Here is a 19,720-nt window from a genome sequence, read left to right on the forward strand (position 1 = left end):
CTGTTGTGACAACTGTCCTTTAAAGGGTACAAGATTATATTGATATACAACTAAAAATAAAAATATGTAAAAAATTTAAATCTTCAAAAGAACAATTTTAAACTTACCTTGGCATTACAGCTCCTCACTCTGCAAACAATTTGTGTGCAACTGTATGATCCATATTTTTGATCAGATTACAAATATAACTTTGGCTTTTTTTTTCTTTTGGATGGCGAAATAGAAGATAATATGTTCATTTATAAAAAAAAAAAAAAAAAAAAAAAAAACATAATTAAATAAATTATTAAATAAATAAATAAATAAAAGAAAACGTCCCCAGGAGTTTGAGGGTTCTATGCAGTATCTTAGCTGTTCATAGAACTCCACTCGTCTATACTAATAATGAATTATTACAATGCAGTGGTATCAACAATCAATTAATTACTTAGACAAAATGTTGTATTTGTGTCCTCTTCTGTTTGTCCTTAGTGGCCACACCCCCTTGATAGTGACAGGCACTAACCTGGATGTGGTTCAAGAGCCCAGAATCCGGGTGAAGTATGCCGGCAAAGAGTCAGTCAATGTAAGTAGCATTTTTATTGATCGGTTGACTTACTACTACTTCCTTATAGATTCATCAAACTAGTGGCGTCGTTAGGCCTATTTTAGGGTGGAAGCCCCCCTAAAATATTCTTAAGCCCCCCTAATTGACTTGGTGTTGGTGATGTAAAAATAATAATAATACAAATAAATGCTGCCATATTTGCTGACATATTCTCGATGAAGTTGCCAGAATATTAGTTTAAATCACTAATCATATAAAATAGGGCTATACAAATAAAATTGAATTGAATTGAATTGAATTGAACCAGTCATTATTAACTTAAATATGATCATAAATCTGTCAGTTTCCCCTCACTTCAAAGAGAGCCCCTTCAGTATGTTGTTATCCAATCCATTCCACTTTTTTCAGTACAAACTGCCCATATCACTGAAAATCCAGTCCACGTTTGCCCTGTGACCAGTTAGCTGTTCGTACCAGCATTGTGTGTGTGTGCACCTCTGCCGCACACAGACTAGAGCAGAGCGTGAATAAATGGATGAAAAATGGACACAAGGTGTTTTTTCAAGAAAGTAATTATCACTGATGTTAGTAACAGTTAGTTAGCTCCAGCCCCCAGTTAACAGCAGAAAGTCCCATGTAATTAATTAACCAAATAAAAACCTGGTTTACTCACTACAGATAATCTCTATGTGCGTTTTACCTTTGTTGTTTTGCGGTCAAAAGTTACATCCAAGCTCTAAAATAACGCTGCTACTTAGCTGCTGCTAGTTAGTTAGTAAGAAATGCATTGTGAAGTTCCTAGTAGAGTTAAGTGTGCACTTTTATTTTTTCTTTGGGGTGACTTCCTTTCGGAGTACCAGTTGTGTTTCTCACTTTATGCATATATGAGTACAGAAGCTGAGCTCATTCACATATGATTATCATCAGTGGATAGTCATAATAATACACTAACAAATAAAATTTAATTGAATTGATTTTTTTTTCTTGTTGTTCTACTGTATTAACAAATAACAACAACAACAATAATAATAACAATAATAATAATGAATATATTATCAGTCTGTTATCTGTTTGTGAAGTTTTGTGCTTGTGCGCTACGTTCACTTACATCCTGTGCATCTCCTGGGGGCTAAGACCCCCCCCCCCCCCCCCCCCCCGTTCTTAAAACCTAGTGACACCCCTGCATCAAGCATAATTTTCATTCTCTGTTGTTTTGGAATAATGCATTTAACAGTGAGCATGCTAGCCAACTGTTTATGGACTCACACATGTTACATGCGACTATAAAGTAGGTAAGGGCATGTTATTAGGGGTGTGCATGATTTTGGGTTGACAGAACCTCTAATGGGTTTTAATGATAGATTAAGTGCAGTGGGAAATCACTGGTCAGCATGAAATCACCCCCTATAACCAAAATTCCAGCATTAGGAAACTTGATCCTCTGTTCTGTTGGCCCTTTTTCATTATGAGGATTGAGATTTGTTAACGTATTAGTGCCCTCTACATGGAAAAAAAGTGGTCGGACAACTGGGATATAATAAGGTTTGAATTGATGAGATCAATACAGAAACGTCCAGGTGTCAACATCATCATCAGAAGCATGCACATTTTAGTATATGGCAGTTATGGCAAGGAGCACAAAGTGGGCTTATCCAAACTGAGAACATTTTTGTATATGTACTACTTAAAATTGACTAATACAGTACATTATTAATGAAATGTATTATCAAATGTTGGCCTGTGGGTTGTTACATAGCATAAAGACTCAAAAGAGTTTTCAGATAATCAATACAAAAATATTCAAAATAATAATTTTCTTATCAAAACGAACAAATAAAAAAGAGGTATCCTCTTCAATAGATCTATGGCTTCAAAATTTTAGTTTTTACTGATATGGTATTTTACGTTAAGTTGTTGTGTAGATAGTATAAAGATTATTTAAAGGTGTCTACAATGAAAGTCTTAGTTCAATCATTTACTGTGTTTCAGAAAAAAAACATCCCCCATTTGCAGTCCAGCTTCATACTGCTGACTGCAGTCTAAAATTAGCCTCAAGTGTGTTGCCTGTATAGTGCCAAAGATCGCAAATCATCCTTGAGTCTGTATTCCGTCAATGTTTACCTGCATGATGATACAGTTTCCCTTAAAGATCTTTGTGAAATTTGAAGGCTATGTACATTACAAGTGTTCTGCTTTATATTTGATTGACTCGTCATGGTGTCTGCCATCATCCTCAGCCATGAAAGAGATTTGTTCATCTCTGTCCACTAGTGCAGAATGACTTTCTATTAAACGCTAAGGTTACCACTACACATCTTTCATACACCTTCACCCTCCTTTCCCTTTGTTGCCAGAGGATGGCCACACATCAGCTTTAGTAATAAGAGCAGCTGTCTGTCAGGCGGCCTTAAATGATCACCTGTCTGCTGTGAAATTACCACCCGACAAGCCTTTCTCTGGTGTCACATGCATTCATGCACATAGAGACCAGGATAAGTGGTGAAAAGTTCTTGTTGTGAAAGATATCATTTTTCATAATCTTAATTTAGGCTAAAAAAAATTTTATTTTCAAACACCACATTTGCCAGTATAAGGTTCCTGAGCTTATCAAAGGTTTCAACGAAAGTTATGATTGTGTCCTATCAGCGATTGAGACACAGTCCAGAGCACTGGCCATCGAGTGTGATGAATGCTCAATACTTGCAAATTACATATTCTTATTAATGTTCTATTGTAAACTGAACCCACAGCCATACATCTCAGCACCATCAATAAGTGGTTAATTGAATCAAGGTGGCCTCTAAAGTGGCGGACTACAGCGCTACTTATGTGTACTGATAATAATAATAATACATTATATTTCTAGAGCGCTTTTCAAGCCACACAAAGACGCTTTACAAGAAAGATGAGGGTCACAATCATAACAAAACAATCATAAAATTAGAATAAAAACAGGATAAAAGTATATTTAAAAAATTAAGCGGTATACGTAGAACATGGCCAAGAATTATGGTGGGTAAGAAAGTAAACAGGTGTGTTTTGAGTCTGGACTTGAAAAGTGGAAGGGTAGACATATTGCGGAGATCGGGGGTCGGAAGTTCCAGAGCAGAAGTTCTGGAACCAAAGGTGGAGAGACGGACACAAGGGGACAGAAAGGTGGAGGACAGAGGAAGAGCGAAGTGAACGGGGAGGACTGTTAATACAGAGGAGATTGCAAAGGTAGAGAGGGGCCAGGCCATGGAGTGCTTTCAAGGTAATGACGAGGATCTTGTAGTTGATTCTTTGTTAGACTGGGAGCCAGTGAAGTTGACGGAAGATGTGGATGACGTGGTGTGTGGTGGGGGTCCGAGTGATGAGGCGTGCTGCTGAGTTTTGGAGGAGCTGCAGTTTTTGGAGAGACTTATTTGGGAGACCGAAGAGTAGTTAGTTACAATAATCGAGCCGGGAGGTGATTAGACTACAGACCAGAGTGGAAGCAGTATGGCGGGTGAGAGAAGGGAGGAGACCAGAAATATTGCGAAGATGGAAGTAGGCTGATCTGGTGATGTTGTTGATATGGGAACGGAAGGAGAGCATGCTGTTGAGGATGATGCCCAGACTCTTAACCTGAGAAGAAGGAGAGATGGGTACATTGTTGATGGTAATAGAAGTTATTGTCATGAGAGAGCATGGCGGTGGTTCCTACGAGGAGGACTTCTGATTTTGAGCTATTGAGTTGGAGGAAGTTAGAGGAGAACCAAGAGTTAATGTCTTCTAAACAGAGGATGATGGAGGAGGATGGAAGGGAAGAGGTTGGTTATGAGGAAATGTAGAGCTGGGTGTCATCCACGTAATAGTGAAAGTGAATGTTATGTTTGCAGAAGATGGAACCGAGAGGGAGAATGTAAATGATGAAGAGGAGCGGCCCCAGGACAGAACCCAGGGGCACGCCAGCGGAGACAGGGAGGGATTTGGATTTATAGGGGCCAAATTTGATAAATTGAGTGCGGTCAGACAGCACCATCAATAAGTGGTTCATTGAATCAAGGCGGCCTCTAAAGTGTCTGACTACAGCGCTACTTATGCGTACTGATGGGCATTTATGTTTGACTGTATTCATTGTATCATCGCAAAGACTGATGCTCATAACCACAAAAACTCGGATGCGTTTTGTTTAACATGTCGACTTTCAACTCAATTTCATTACTCACTCAGCTCGTTTCTCTTGCTGTGCTTTGAATTGCATTTAGGGTGAAAATACCCTGAAAAAAAATATTTACAATGATCTCCATTGGTTGAAAAAAAGAATGTTTTAAAAGTCATGTGTCTCAAAAGACATAACAAAAAGCTCATCTTGCTCACATAATACAATGGTAATAAAGTTACCTCACAAGTTAGCAAAAATGGATACAAAACGGCGGCACATCTGCCTCACAGTTCTGAGATCAAGGGTTCAATCCCGGGCTTCGGCCTTCCTGTGTGGAGTTTGTGTGTTCTCCCCGTGCCTGCATGGGTTTCCTCCGGGAACTCCGGTTTCCTCCCACATCCCAAAAACATGCATGGTAGGCTGATTGAACACTCTAAATTGTCCATAGGTATGAGTGTGTGCGTGAATGGTTGTACGTCTCCTTGTGCCCTGCGATTGGCTGGCTGGTTCAGGGTGTCCCCTGCCTACTGCCCGTAGTCAGCTGGGATAGGCTCCAGCACCTCCGCGACCCTCGTGAGGAAAAAGCGGCATGGAAAATGAGTGATCGAATGAAGGATACAAAACAAGATCTCTGCTTCCGAAAAGGGAAAAGACCAAATGAAGGGGTAAAAGCTCTTCTTTCAAGAAACAGAAACCTGCATTATGAAGACATCTCGTAACTTTTTATGGGACTTTGTATAGCAACAAACCGCTACAGTTGTTTTTTCCCAAACCTATTTTCTGTATGACTTTTACTTATATCTTTAAATTGAGATTCGATTATAAGTGTGTACCTGAATGAGCTCAATGAACGAAAGTTGATGAACTTGATCTTCTTGTTCATTTTTATGAACGTGTACATTCTAGTGCCATCGGCAGATTCCAAACGCCAGTTCATTTTAATTCAACAGTGACAAATTTTGTTTGACTACAAGAAGAAAACCTACCTTAACATCGTAAAGGAGCTTTAATTATTTGGCGCCATTATTATACACCAGTATTTGGCAACCACAGCACCCAACTGTCACACGGTGTGTTCAGATACAACACTGATGTACACATATTTGATTGCAAGCCATACATTTTCAACAATATTCAATGCCTTAAAGCGGAATTTTTTACATTAGGCTTCATCTCCGAGTTAGCCAGGGTTCAATTCGTCGGTGGAGTTGATTTTAACCAATTCCGTGCAGTTTGTTAGTTATTTATTAATTTCATGTCTCCGAGTGGCTAAGCTAGCGCAAGTCAATGGTACCTCTCTCGCATGCCAATAAAAAATTAAAATTAACAGATCTAGCATAGTCAAAAAAATTCAAAATGCAGATCATTGTTCAAAATACCCATGCAGCCAAAACAACATCACATTTCTGCGGGACTATTTTTTTATATGCGTAATACGACCACAATAGAGAGGAGTGCTTCGGCCACTCATGGTCATGCTGCATTCGAGGAAGGTGGGAAGTCGGGCTTATACCACTCGGATGGTACCAGTTGCGACCTCAAAGCGTTTCAAGCATTTTTTATTTTGGCCATCAAAAGACATGTTGACCTCCAGCAAACCTGCCTTCTCGTAAGCGATCAATTAGTGGAGGAAAAACTACGGGTAAGGTAAATACTAGATCACACTGTAAGCTGCCTTCTTTAGTTTTACTGTTGACGGTCTGCTTTTCTAACGGCAGCGCATTTTGTCGAGTGACGTCTAATTTTCCTTGTCGGGTGTTGGAAAACTCTGACTTCCCACCTTCCTCGAATGCAGCATCAGTCTACGGAGGCTTGACTGAACAAAGGCAACGTAATGAAACGTGATTTTTGAGGCTGTGGAAACCAACAGAAGAAATGGGCAAATGAGAGTTTCCAGAAATTCCTTCTGAAGAACGAAGAACAATACAAATGCGGATACTTGCTGCTGGCTACTACAAAAACACACTTGTGGAAAAAATTTCTCTCAGCTCTGCAGCCTGTTACCTACAGAGCTGCTGGATTACATATGTTGCTGTTCATACTACAGTTATTGACATGCAACGGTAAGTTTTGATAACTTCATTCTGAAAACATAGCCAACACTATTGATTGCATGAGTCATCTGTGAGTTGTTTTTTATATGCATGCTAGTATGGGCTCATTGACTTGCGCTAGCTTAGCCACTCCGGAGCCCTGAAACTAATAACTAACTAACTAACTGCACGGAATTTAATGACATCAACTCCACCAGCTGTTCAACCCCGGCTAACTTGAAGATTAAGCCTAATGTAAAAAAATTCTGAACTTCCCCTTTAACACCTTATGCCTTGATGGTGATGATGATGATGATGAAGCTTTTTTATTTCGAGCATGCACACACACAAAAAAAAACAGTATAATTAAACAAAAATAATTGCACTCGAAAGGCCCTGATCTCATTGTCCAGCATCCTTACTTCGTGCAATACCCCTGTCTACACAATGAAAGTGAAGAAAAAGGAAAACTAGACAAAAACAACGAAACCAATACACAACGAACTAAAGTTTATTCTTCATTTACATTCATTTCAATATATACACCAATTGACAAGAACAGCAACACACATTGTCAGCAAATGTCATTATACTGTGACCAGACCATACTGTATTTTAATACAACAATTAGGGCTGTCAAACGATTAAAATTTTTAATCGAGTTAATTACAGCTTAAAAATTAATTAATCGTAATTAATCGCAATTGATCGCAATTCAAACCATCTATAAAATATGTAATATTATATATATAATATATTTTTCTGTAAATTATATATATATATTCTGTAAAATAAATTGTTGGAATGGAAAGATAAGACGAAAGATAGATATATACATTCAACATACGGTACATAAGGACTGTAGTGGGCATTTCACTCTACTGTCATTTAAATCTGTCTGTGCTGTCCTCACTCCGAAGCGTCTACTTTTTCCAAAGCTAGACAGCTAGTGAACGATGGCTTAATAATGAGACTTCTTCCTTTTTCATCTGACTTATTAATAAAATGGCCTCAAACCATTGTCCTCTTTAGACCGTCGTAAAACTACAAAAAAAAAGTACATAAGCATTGCATTAGCAACAACGTTAGCTTAGCACGCTATACAGGTTCACTAAACATAAACAAAAAGCGTCTCATACAAAAAATATGACATTTCGCTTACTAACATAATATGTACATTCTTTACAACAACCATACTTACGGACAAATCTTGTCCAAGGATCATATAAGCACAACATTACAACGTAGGCGTCAGCCTGAGACGTCGTGCAGCCATATTGAACTGGCAAGAAAACAATAAACCATGTCGCAAAGCGACCACAAGAGTTCGCTGTTAGACAGCACAAAAAGCCTTGCTGTAAAACTTACCGAAAGGCAGAATACTGTCTGAGCGGGACATGTGCGTTAATTGCGTCAAATATTTTAACGTGATTAATTTAAAAAATTAATTACCGCCCGTTAACGCGATAATTTTGACAGCCCTAACAACAATTGAAATTTTGGGATATTTTGACAATGCTTGAAATGGGTCTCTGAATTGTTCCAGGTTTCACTCCACATACAGACAAACGAAAGCGTTTGCAAGTACAGTAGTTCGAAATCTTGGTAACATGAAATCTCCAGAGCCTTACAGACTATGGATACTCTCACAAACCTTAAAAAGGTTTTGTGTATTATATGGCAGTAATTTATTATATGCTTTAAATAACATCATAGCATTCTAAATAACATTATAGCTGTGTGATGATCTTTGATTTTTAACAGTTTTGAGCAAGCAAATAAATGATTAATTTAATTGAAATCTGGCAAATAAAGGCACCAGAGAAATTCATACATCATCTTAAATTTGCTCTGAATGGAAATAGTACACAAATTAGGGAGAAGGGGTTAACATTTTAAACATGGACTGTCACTCAAATGTTGTTGTTGTTGTAGTTTTTTGACTCAGATTACCATGCAGAAATTTAACTTTAGGAAGACCCCAACACGATGCAAATGAAAATGTAATTAACACATCGAGTGCAGTGTTGTTAATAACGGCGTTACAATATAACGGCGTTACTAACGGCGTTATTTTTTTCAGTAGTGGGTAATCTAATTAATTACTTTTCTCATCTTGGCAACGCCGTTACCGTTACTGAGGACGGAAAGGCATGCGTTACTATGCGTTACTATATTGGTCGAAAAGTCTGAGGGAGACGGACTCACCGAGACGACAGAGCAGAGCAGGAGTAGGGAGAAGGCAAGTAAGTTGTGACGCCGAGCAAACGCGATGCTAGGTAGCTCCAATAATACATGTTGTAGCCGATAGTCTACAAACTACGCCCGCATGTTATGGTAGATATGGTAGACATGGTAGATATCACATGTACTGTACATAGATAAAACTAGATGCAAAATGACAGACATGGCACTAAATGAGTTAGTAGACAGCCGCCATCTTAAAGCAGTAGACTTTTTAGGACGGCTCTGTTGTAGAGAACCTTCCTGGCGAACCTAAGTAACTTTTTATCTAAAATACTTATAAATCGGCAAAATCTTGACTTGAATCTATCTTTAAATGATGAAACAGTTTTAAAACTTTCATATGTCGAAAGTAGAGAGAAGGGAACTAATGCAATAATGGGAGCAATTTTAACAACTTTTAACAGGTGATTCAGGGTAAAGGCTAAATTAGGGTAAAGAATTGGGCTCGGGCCAATTGTACCAAAAACCTTCACAAAAAAACATCACATAGTGTGGCCAATGTTTTTTTTTTTTTTTTTTTTTTTTTTTGAGGAAAAAAAAAAAAGTAATTATCACCAATTACTTTGCCAAGTAACTAATTACTCTTACATTCAGGTAATTGAGTTACTAACGCAATTACTTTTTGGGAGAAGTAATTTGTAACTATAATTAATTACTTTTTTTCAGTAAGATTAACAACACTGATCGAGTGTAGTTTATTTCGTTAAAACATGACTTGGTGTAAGCATAGTAAAGACTAAACATACTGGTGTATCTGAAAAAGCCATGCCCAAAACGCCAAAATGTACTAAAAAGTCATTATTTCAATAGAACAAACTACGCTGTACGATTGTTTGTGTCATTTGTGACAAGTAATGAGCAATGACTAACCCATGTAACTACAAGCCACAAGGATGGCATCTCGTAGTTTCAGTCAACATCTTTAAAGGTGAATTAAAAAAAAAAAAAAAAAAATCTATCTGGCATAGTGGTCCAGTGATTGTATTGAATCTCAACATTCGCTTAGATTTTTTTTTTTTTTTTAAAGAGAATTTACAGTTTGAATAAATATGGGGACTTGGATTCTTGCTTAGATGGCTCCAATTTCTAATGATGCTGGCAAATGCCAACTTGTTATGAAACATGCTGACAAGTTGACTCACTAACCTCTAGTCCAGTGTACATGGCAGAGGCTTGTGTACCACATTGGCTTGTGTACCACATAGAGATTTGTGTGGATGGGAGGTTTTGATTTGATGCCAGTTTTCACAGTTGGTTGGCAGGAAAGCAGTGTAGGAGTAACACAACACAGGACCAGCCATCTATTGAACGCTAGCCTCTGGATGACCACTGACTTTCTGACCATCATCCTACACACATCTCTACGAGGCCGCATCCTATCTTCTAGTCCTTTCACACTGCTTCCGTGACCAGAGACCTTTAGGGTAATACTAACGCCGTACTAAGACACTACACTAAATCTATAATACATGCAGCCAGAGGCACTCAGCAATGTTGCTTGGCTGCTTCACTTTGAGAGAGCAGACCGATGAGGCCGCGATTCCAATTATTTTCTCTAACCGTTGACCTCATTCCACTTTATCAACACTGAACAATGTGAAGCTTCCCTCTCTGCATGGCCTAAAGGATTGTGTTGTTCAGTCAGTGTTTGGCAACATGTAGATAGAGCTGCAGATGAGGCGCCAAGGCCCTTTGACAAACTACGATGTTGGAATATAGAAGCTGTGCTACGCCGTGTCATGGGTGCATCCACTAGTCTTTTGTTGCAAGGAACAAAAAGAAGATACTATGCTAATATTCCAAGGCTGTTACCATGCAGAGGTATGTCAGTAGAATGATTGATAGCCATTGATAGTCCCAGTCCAGCAGCAAACTGCACATTTACTTATCAAATCTTTCAATGGTCCATTTGCCATCACTATTTATTTGCTCTCACTTTGGATTCCAGCTTCCACAGACAGAAAAAAATATAGCAGCTTTTTTGGTCTTGACAGAGTTCAGCATGTGACATGATAAGAGAAAGGAGTGTAAAATACTGACAGTTGTCATTTCTGACAGTTTAACGTTGCAGACAGTCGTCTCTGAAGCCAGAAAGGCGCCACTTGCTTGTCAAAAGCTGACTGCAGACTGCTGCAGAAGTCCGGCACTTTGGCTGAAGATTTTGCAGTACTAATAGGTCTCTAAAGGTCCTTTGTCCATCCTTTGTCCAGGGTTGTAAATGTTTCAAAAGTATTAACACTTTTATCTTCAAGCAAAGGTGTTATCATGTATAGAAAAGCAATGCCCTTTCTTGAACATCTAAGGATCTCGACTTGTTTGTTCTGATGCTATCCATAAATAATTACTCACAGCCGCTCAAGGGCGCATGAGCATTGTATCAGGTAATTGTCATGTTATGCCTTTATGTTTGGAAAAAAAAAGTCATAGAACGATTGCTGTTCCCCATTGTGGTATTAATAAAGGTCATGTTACCTTTTTAAGTCTTTTTAACCAGCTTTTATGTTCCTCAACTTGTTTTGTCATCATTTGTGCTTTGCGGCATTACCTAGGAATAACTCACACCTTCAGGGACTATATTTAAACCTCTATTTTTTTCCTTTTCTTTTAATTATATATTGTGCAGTATGTTCTGGCGCTATTCAAAACACAGTAGTGATTGATTTTTCATTAGTGGAATAAGAATTAACTGTGATAATTCATCAACATGAAATTGTTTTCAGCAAGTACCCCGTTACTAATACAGCTTCCTACGAACATGTGTCAATTAATGGATTATTATTTGATTATTTAGTGGCTTAAATAATTCAATCCTTTGTACACCATTTCTGGAGTTGATGTCTTCCAGAGACCATCAGAGGAACTGTAGCAATGGGCCAAGTGCTGTACATTTGCTTCGTGCTCAGATAAAAGTCCATAAAAAGAAAGCTTGTGTGTTATCAACTACAATATCATGATGTTTTGATGATATCTGGTTATGATAACTATGTAGCATTTGTACATGTACAATGGAATACATAGCTTCTCACTGCTAAATTATTTACTTCAAACTAACGTACTTACGTCACATCTTGCAGATTCAGACACAAGACTGAAAAGAGCTGAAAAGAGAGAGTAGATGTTATGTTTTAAGATTATTTTTTTTAGAATATATACATCACGGATTTAAGTACACAGCAGCTAATAAAGTATGAACATTTGTAGAATGCCGGTCACTTCAAGGGTACACAACAATAACACTGCAATAAATTGGCTCTATCATTATATCATGTAATAGTAGTCCTTGTCTCAGTTCACTTCCCTGGTCCAAGCAAGTTTGATAGTCTACACGCAAGGGCAAAATGAATGCTCGCTCCGGAGAACACAAAACTCGCATGGTGTTGACTATACACGCCTCCACATCGATCTCCCAACTGGCGGCGCTGCCACAAGCACACACACACGTATACACACAGACACAACAGGTAGGAGGCGTGGTATTTGCTCACATTCAGCAGCTTTGGTGATATTTGCCTCTAATTAAGTTTCTTCCCCAGAGAGAGAGAGCAGCCCGGGAATGAAAGCAGATAAAAAACCTCTGTGAGCGGAGTTGCTGCTCAGCAATCAATCCTCGCCTCCCAAACCCTAACCCACCCCGCCCCTCCTCCTTTCCTCTCCCCACTAGAGCTGAGCCAGCGAGGATAGATGGGAGACAGCTCTCTCATCTGGGCAAACTGGAGAGAAGTAATAAAAGAGCTGTAGCTCAGCCCCAGTTTCTAGCTGAGAAGACTAAGGGGGAGCACCGCTATTTTTTGTGGCGGATGTTTTTCACTCAACCACCAGCAGCTGTTTATTTTTCGTCTCATGGAGGCCAACTGAACAATGGCAATTGATTAAATGATTGACATTAGATGTTTTTTTTCTATGCAAAGAAAGACTTTAAATGTCTTCCTTGGTGATTTTAAATGTCAGAATTGACCTGAATTAATGTCTGCCTGAAGAGATCATCACAGAACAATGCAGTTATCAGATAACCAGATTACATTGCAATAATGTTTTTTTTTTTTTTTCCTGTATTTGCTTAATAATGGAATGGATGTACTGTAGAACTCATTTGGCATTCAATGAAGGAGATGCCTATTTAAGAGGATTCCATTTGTACAAATGATTGCATATGATTTCATTCTTTAATAATTACATTTGGATTGGTTTTGCTGCATAGCTATAAGACAATGCTAATGTTTTTTTTTGTTTGTTTGTTTGTTTTTTTTACTTATCACCTGTTATTGTTTTCCAAAGGGTCAAACTGAAATAGTGAACTTGAAGTTCGCTATTTGAGGTTATAATCTATTTCCACGTGTGAATCTCTTATATTTTACAGCTATGTAAGGGGTTGAATGCAACCAGCATGAGCTGCTCGGCTCCCTCTCTAGTGGAGGACTACCATCCAGGCTTGGAAACAGTGAAACATGCCGACGAATTTGGCTTCATCTTCAACAACGTACAGGCACTGCTGGTCTACAACAACACCAACCTCCTCTACTACCCGAACCCTTACTTTGAACCCCTCAGCACAACTGGAATCCTGGAACAAAAGCCAGGCTCTCCAATCATTCTAAAGGTCTGCACTAGTTCCCAATTCATTTGTTCATTTGTCACCCATGGTGGAAAAGTTGATTTCACATACAGAGATTAAAAGATGCCCATGAACCTAAGAAATTGAATGCCAGTTAAAGAAGGGTCCTAATTTACTCTAATAATTGTCATCTGTTCATATATCAGGGGGAAAAAAACTGTGAAACCCACAGTTTTTATCTCTATTCTCTTTTAAACAGGTGATTTTGGCAAATCTAGGATTTTGACGAGCTTTCGAAATCATAAAGTATCTTCACTTGGCAGCTTGTTGTGGTGTGGCACATCTTAATCGCAAGCCTCTCATGTACCCACAGGGCAGAAACCTGCTTCCCCCAGCCTCAGGAGGGGTGAAGCTTAACTACACAGTGCTGATTGGCGAGACCCCCTGCTCGGTGACCGTGTCCGAGAGCCAGCTGTTATGTGAGCCGCCCAACCTCACTGGACAATACAAAGTCATGGTCAGTGCAGACCCAGATCTACTTAGCATCAAACTTTTTTTTTTCATGTCTCCTCATAGGGGATTTTGTCTTCATTATAATTTCAAACTCCATTATTCATGCCCTCGTCATTGCCCATTCAGCCGAGGGAAGGGGGTTAAAGAGAGAGAGCAGTCTCTGGGTGTGTGGGCGTGTGTGTGTGCGTACATGCTCAAGCCGCCAAAAGGTTCTGTAATCCACTGCAAGAATTTGTAATTGCCTGCTTGCTTTTAAGTGTTTTCCTTCATTGTGGATACAGCTGAAAGTGTTTGTACAACATTTAAATGTACTACATTTTCCCAGATTTCACAGCATTTTGGAGGCAGAATGCAGACCTCGTATTCATACAGCACCCTCACTGAGAACCAGTGTGCACTCAGAAAACAAATAGTGATGGATTAATACTGATTATTATCATATAGTGATTGACAATAACACAAGGTTAGACGAAGGTTTATAGATCACTTCCCCTAAAAATGTATGGAAGGACTGACACATGGAGAGATTAGGTACATCAATAGATTGACTAACTGACAGAAATATCTCCATCTTCAATGACTTCTTTTGCAATTGATTCTGTTTTCGATGTTTCTCCACAGGTTCAAGTTGGAGGGCTCCACGTCTCTCCTGGTGCTGTGCACATCATGTCTGACAGTCTGCTGACCCTTCCAGCCATCGTCAGCATTGCTGCTGGCGGGGGATTACTCCTCATCATTGTCATCCTCGTCCTAATTGCCTACAAGCGAAAGTCACGTGAAAACGACCTTACGCTCAAGCGCCTTCAGATGCAAATGGATAACCTGGAGTCACGAGTAGCCCTGGAGTGTAAAGAAGGTTAGTAGACGAATGACGTAGTTGACCATTTGGGTTTATTCAGCAAGGTTTCCACTCACCGGTACACTTCGGTCCAAGTCAAGTTCATGTCATCAGGAAAGTTTATGTTTGGCCTCAGTCCTTGATTGTGCCGTTACTCTCTCTCATTGAATTGGTGACACTATTATTTAATGGCATTTACGTAGCTATTACAGCTACGTACACCTACACACAAAAAAAAAAAAGTAAAGTTTTGGTAAAATTGCCAGTAGTTCACCCTTAAATATGCGGTGACAATGTATAAGATCACGGTACACCAACAAAAAGTCGATACATGGTACACCAAAAAAAGTCTGTACAATTTACAGTAAAATACCACCAGCTCTGGGAGCCTGCAGTAGCCTGCATGCATACAGTGGATACAGTGCACTGTAAAAAAACGAAACATTACGATAATGTAAATAAATTCCGTGTAATTTACGGGAAACTTCCTTCAACTTTGGCTGCCGGCAAGGTTAAAGTCATTACGGTAATGGGGGGTGAGGGAGGGGACAGCTGACGGTAGTTTACCGTAAATTATACGTTTTTTTTTCATTACCTTAATGACCTTAACCTTGCCTTCCCAAATAGTTATGTGCACTATCAATGTAATTTTTACCATGAAATTTTGGCAACCACTACTTCTGGTATTTCACCATAAATTATACAAATTATAAATTATACAAATCTTGTTTTTACTGTGATATTTTTTACCAATATATACCATATTTTTTTAATATCCTGTTTCTGTATAAAGGAAGGTGTTTTTGCTTATTGGTTAACGGTTTTATACCATAAATTTTGAAATTTATAATTTAGACAGACAAAACTGTTAATTCTACAACAATTTTCTGCTCACAGTATTCCTGAATTTTCCCCTTAATTTTATCAAAATTTTGAATTTTCACAGTATAATTTTGTTTTTTTCTACATGTTACAACTGTGAAAATTATAGTTATATGCCTCTTCTTGATTTATGGTCATTAAATGTAACAATTACCTGCATATACTAGTTTCTTTTACTGTCGCTATCCTGTTTTTTTCACTGTAATTTCTACGGATATTTTCTAGCATTGCTTATGTAGAGTATACTCTACATATGCAGTGCCAGAAACATGAGAATTGTCAGGTCCAAAAAACATGTTGAATTAGGCTAGCCAGCTAACTGAATACGACTTTTTCCTCAATGAATTTGTGAAGCTTTCCGGTTTCTGATGAAACTCATTTTCATGCCTTAAGAAGTGAAGTAACTCAGTCTATGTCTTTTAAATAATGAAGTGACTGTGACACAGTAGTTGAATTAAGGCCTATGTATCATGATGTTAACCATTGTAACTCATGTTGTGTCTTGACTCTGCAAAATACACATTACAGTTAAAATAATTATCAATATCCATATATGGATATATTTTGTATTGATATTTTGGAAAGTGCCAAGTCAAATCCAAGTCATTTTAATGTGGTGTAGTTAACCATTCATCACCCCTGTAAAATTTGGATCAGTTCATTTTGATTGGACTTGTTTCCGGCACATTAAAATGCAAGCAAAAGCTGTGTCACCTGATCCCAGTAGCAAGACAGCAGGTAATACAATAAATCGAAACAAGGAGATAAATGAGAAACAGTAGAAATACATGCATCTTGTTTTATTTTCAACAATAAAGGGACAATTGCTATTGGCCAATCAATACACAGCAATGTGTCTCACTTTATCCCTCGGACGCAAACCGCACCATACGATGGCTATGACTAAAAAGTGGAAGAGTACAGGGCGGATATTTTGCGAGCCTTAACAATGGAAAAGACTTCTATCGGCAACCTTTCCAACTTTGGGGTTCTACTGTATGATATTGGGCAAGTAATCAAGTGTCAGGAAACCTGTACTATAAAATTAATAAATTCACCTTTTTATTCAGAGTGAGGTAGACTACTCTGAGCTCAGTAAATCCATATAAGCATATAAGCATATAAGCCTTCAAAGTTGTTCTAAAATTTTATAAAAGTTCTATCTAGAATGGAAACATTGATGAGAGACAACTTGCAAAGGCAGAAGATTAATGGTTTCGTCATTAAAAGAGGCAGTGTAGTTGCCTTCTGCCCAGATTTAGATGGGCACCCTAGCCGCAGGGAATTGGAAGGGGTATGACTACATGAAGGGGGGCAGGAGTGATGCTGCTCTCGATGAGGGAAATTGCAGGGGTCCTCCCCAAGGGTGACAAGGCTGAGACGTACAAGGGGGCTACTGGACTAAGAAGCAGTCGGGATGGAGCCAATTAGCCGACACTCACCTGCAGCCTCACGCTGAGATGATCCACACACTGCTGAGGCCAATTTACAGGCTCCCATATTTAAAAAAAATGGCTGAGAATGAGAGGCATAGTCAAGAACGAGGGTGGTGCTCAGTTTTTTGCTGAGGCTGAAATGTGAAAGATTGTTTTTTTGAAGTGAATACTACCTTGGGCTTTAACTGTCTACTTCATCATTATGGTAGTGAACACTGTGAAGATAAGAGCGATTGCAATATTTGGTGCTAAGGGATTAGAGCGTAGTACTTTCCTGCATTCCAGCTAACTGGCATCCCTTTCTTTTTCGTTTCCCTTTGACACAAAGCCTTCGCCGAGCTGCAGACGGACATCAATGAGCTCACCAGCGACCTAGACAGAGCCGGGATTCCTCATCTGGACTACAGGACTTATGCCATGAGGGTGCTCTTCCCTGGCATTGAGGATCATCCTGTCCTCAGAGAGCTGGAGGTAACACCCGTGGCATAAAATGAAGTGAGAGTAAGGGAAGTGTCCTTTGCACTCTGTTATAGTGCCACTTTTAGGAGAAGAGCAGCATGCTACTTATCCTCACTGACCCCACCACCTCTTCTGAAGTTTGACTCTTTAGCAGCAGAGTGAAGCATCAGACTTGCACGCCTACAATTATTAAAAGTCAGTAGGATTTGCTTTAATTGCGTAGTTGTTCAGAAGACAGTAGTAGGTACTTGAATTTCTGATTCCTCGCCAAGTGATGAAGAAAATACAACGCAAAATAATTTTTTACCTTATTCAATTTACTTTAGAAGGTAACAAGCATTTTTAGAAACCACATAGTTAGTGAATGAAACAAAATAAATTGCTTGTTCATGTATGATTGAGTCCTTCGTTTTCATTCATATGAATTCAGAATGTCAGCAAGTAAAAGCACTGATTACATTTTCGAAACGACCACAACAATGTGCACTGAATTTCGTCACTGAGATCACCTTACTTGTGCAGGTTATATGACATTTGGCGGCTGGATCACGGTGCCGTATTCCTTAATAGAGCTGGTCAATAATTGATAAACAACTTCTCAGTTACTCACTAGGAGCACCATGAGTGGGGCTGTCTGTCTACATGAACTGAAACTGGAGTAGGGGTTTGGTGCCAGAGGACAAAAAAAAACTCAAGGACATGAACCAAAGACTTACAGAATCAGTTTCATCAATCGGATTGTTGGAGGGACTTACAAACAGATAGATCTACGGAAACTATGAAACACCATGAAGTAAAATCATCATGCTATTATCTTTTCGTTAAGGGGCACTCGGCCAAGAACAATGAAAATCAAAAAATGAACAATATATTAAAACCAAATAAAACCTCACATGGGAATGTTGCTAGAGATCTCAGCAATGGAAATGTATACATTGTGATTGGGCGAATGTGTTTTATATGCCTTTGTTTAAATATGTTGCTATTACTTGATGATTATTTAACAGTTTCTACGCAAATTTGGCACACTTATGAAGAAGGACATGCATATTAATCCAATGAAGTATTTTAAAATTATCAGCTTTAGTTTTCCCGTTATGAACAGCTGAATCCTGTTTGGACATTGCCAGTTGCCGTGGCAACGGAAAATATCATTTTTCAAAAGTACGGTAGTCAATATACAGTGCCTTGCAAAAGTATTCAGCCCCCTTGAACCTTGCAACCTTTCGCCACATTTCAGGCTTCAAACATAAAGATATAAAATTTTAATTTTTTGTCAAGAATCAAGAACAAGTGGGACACAATCGTGAAGTGGAACAAAATTTATTGGATAATTTAAACTTTTTTAACAAATAAAAAACTGAAAAGTGGGGCGTGCAATATTATTCGGCCCCCTTGCGTTAATACTTTGTAGCACCACCTTTTGCTCCAATTACAGCTGCAAGTCGCTTGGGGTATGTTTCTATCAGTTTTGCACATCGAGAGACTGACATTCTTGCCCATTCTTCCTTGCAAAACAGCTCGAGCTCAGTGAGGTTGGATGGAGAGTGTTTGTGAACAGCAGTCTTCAGCTCTTTCCACAGATTCTCGATTGGATTCAGGTCTGGACTTTGACTTGGCCATTCTAACACCTGGATACGTTTATTTTTGAACCATTCCATTGTAGATTTGGCTTTATGTTTTGGATCATTGTCCTGTTGGAAGATAAATCTCCGTCCCAGTCTCAGGTCTTGTGCAGATACCAACAGGTTTTCTTCCAGAATGTTCCTGTATTTGGCTGCATCCATCTTCCCGTCAATTTTAACCATCTTCCCTGTCCCTGCTGAAGAAAAGCAGGCCCAAACCATGATGCTGCCACCATCATGTTTGACAGTGGGGATGATGTGTTCAGGGTGATGAGCTGTGTTGCTTTTACGCCAAACATATCGTTTTGCATTGTGGCCAAAAAGTTCAATTTTGGTTTCATCTGACCAGAGCACCTTCTTCCACATTTTTGGTGTGTTTCCCAGGTGGCTTGTGGCAAACTTTAAACGAGACTTTTTATGGATATCTTTGAGAAATGGCTTTCTTCTAGCCACTCTTCCATA

At 38.9% G+C, this 19,720-nt stretch overlaps 1 protein-coding gene across 1 annotated transcript in view; it reads left to right on the forward strand.

The window, feature by feature from the left end:
- Positions 1-19,720, forward strand: part of plxna2 (plexin A2) — a 321,401-nt gene that overhangs the window by 260,899 nt on the left and 40,782 nt on the right. The window contains exons 17-21 of the mRNA XM_057828893.1: positions 472-565; positions 13,311-13,550; positions 13,879-14,022; positions 14,640-14,874; positions 17,503-17,645. Of these exons, the coding sequence (XP_057684876.1) occupies positions 472-565; positions 13,311-13,550; positions 13,879-14,022; positions 14,640-14,874; positions 17,503-17,645 (856 nt within the window). The remainder of the gene's footprint in view (positions 1-471; positions 566-13,310; positions 13,551-13,878; positions 14,023-14,639; positions 14,875-17,502; positions 17,646-19,720) is intronic.

This window comes from Corythoichthys intestinalis, chromosome 2, assembly GCF_030265065.1.
Source record: "Corythoichthys intestinalis isolate RoL2023-P3 chromosome 2, ASM3026506v1, whole genome shotgun sequence".
NCBI classification, from domain to species: Eukaryota; Metazoa; Chordata; class Actinopteri; order Syngnathiformes; family Syngnathidae; genus Corythoichthys; species Corythoichthys intestinalis.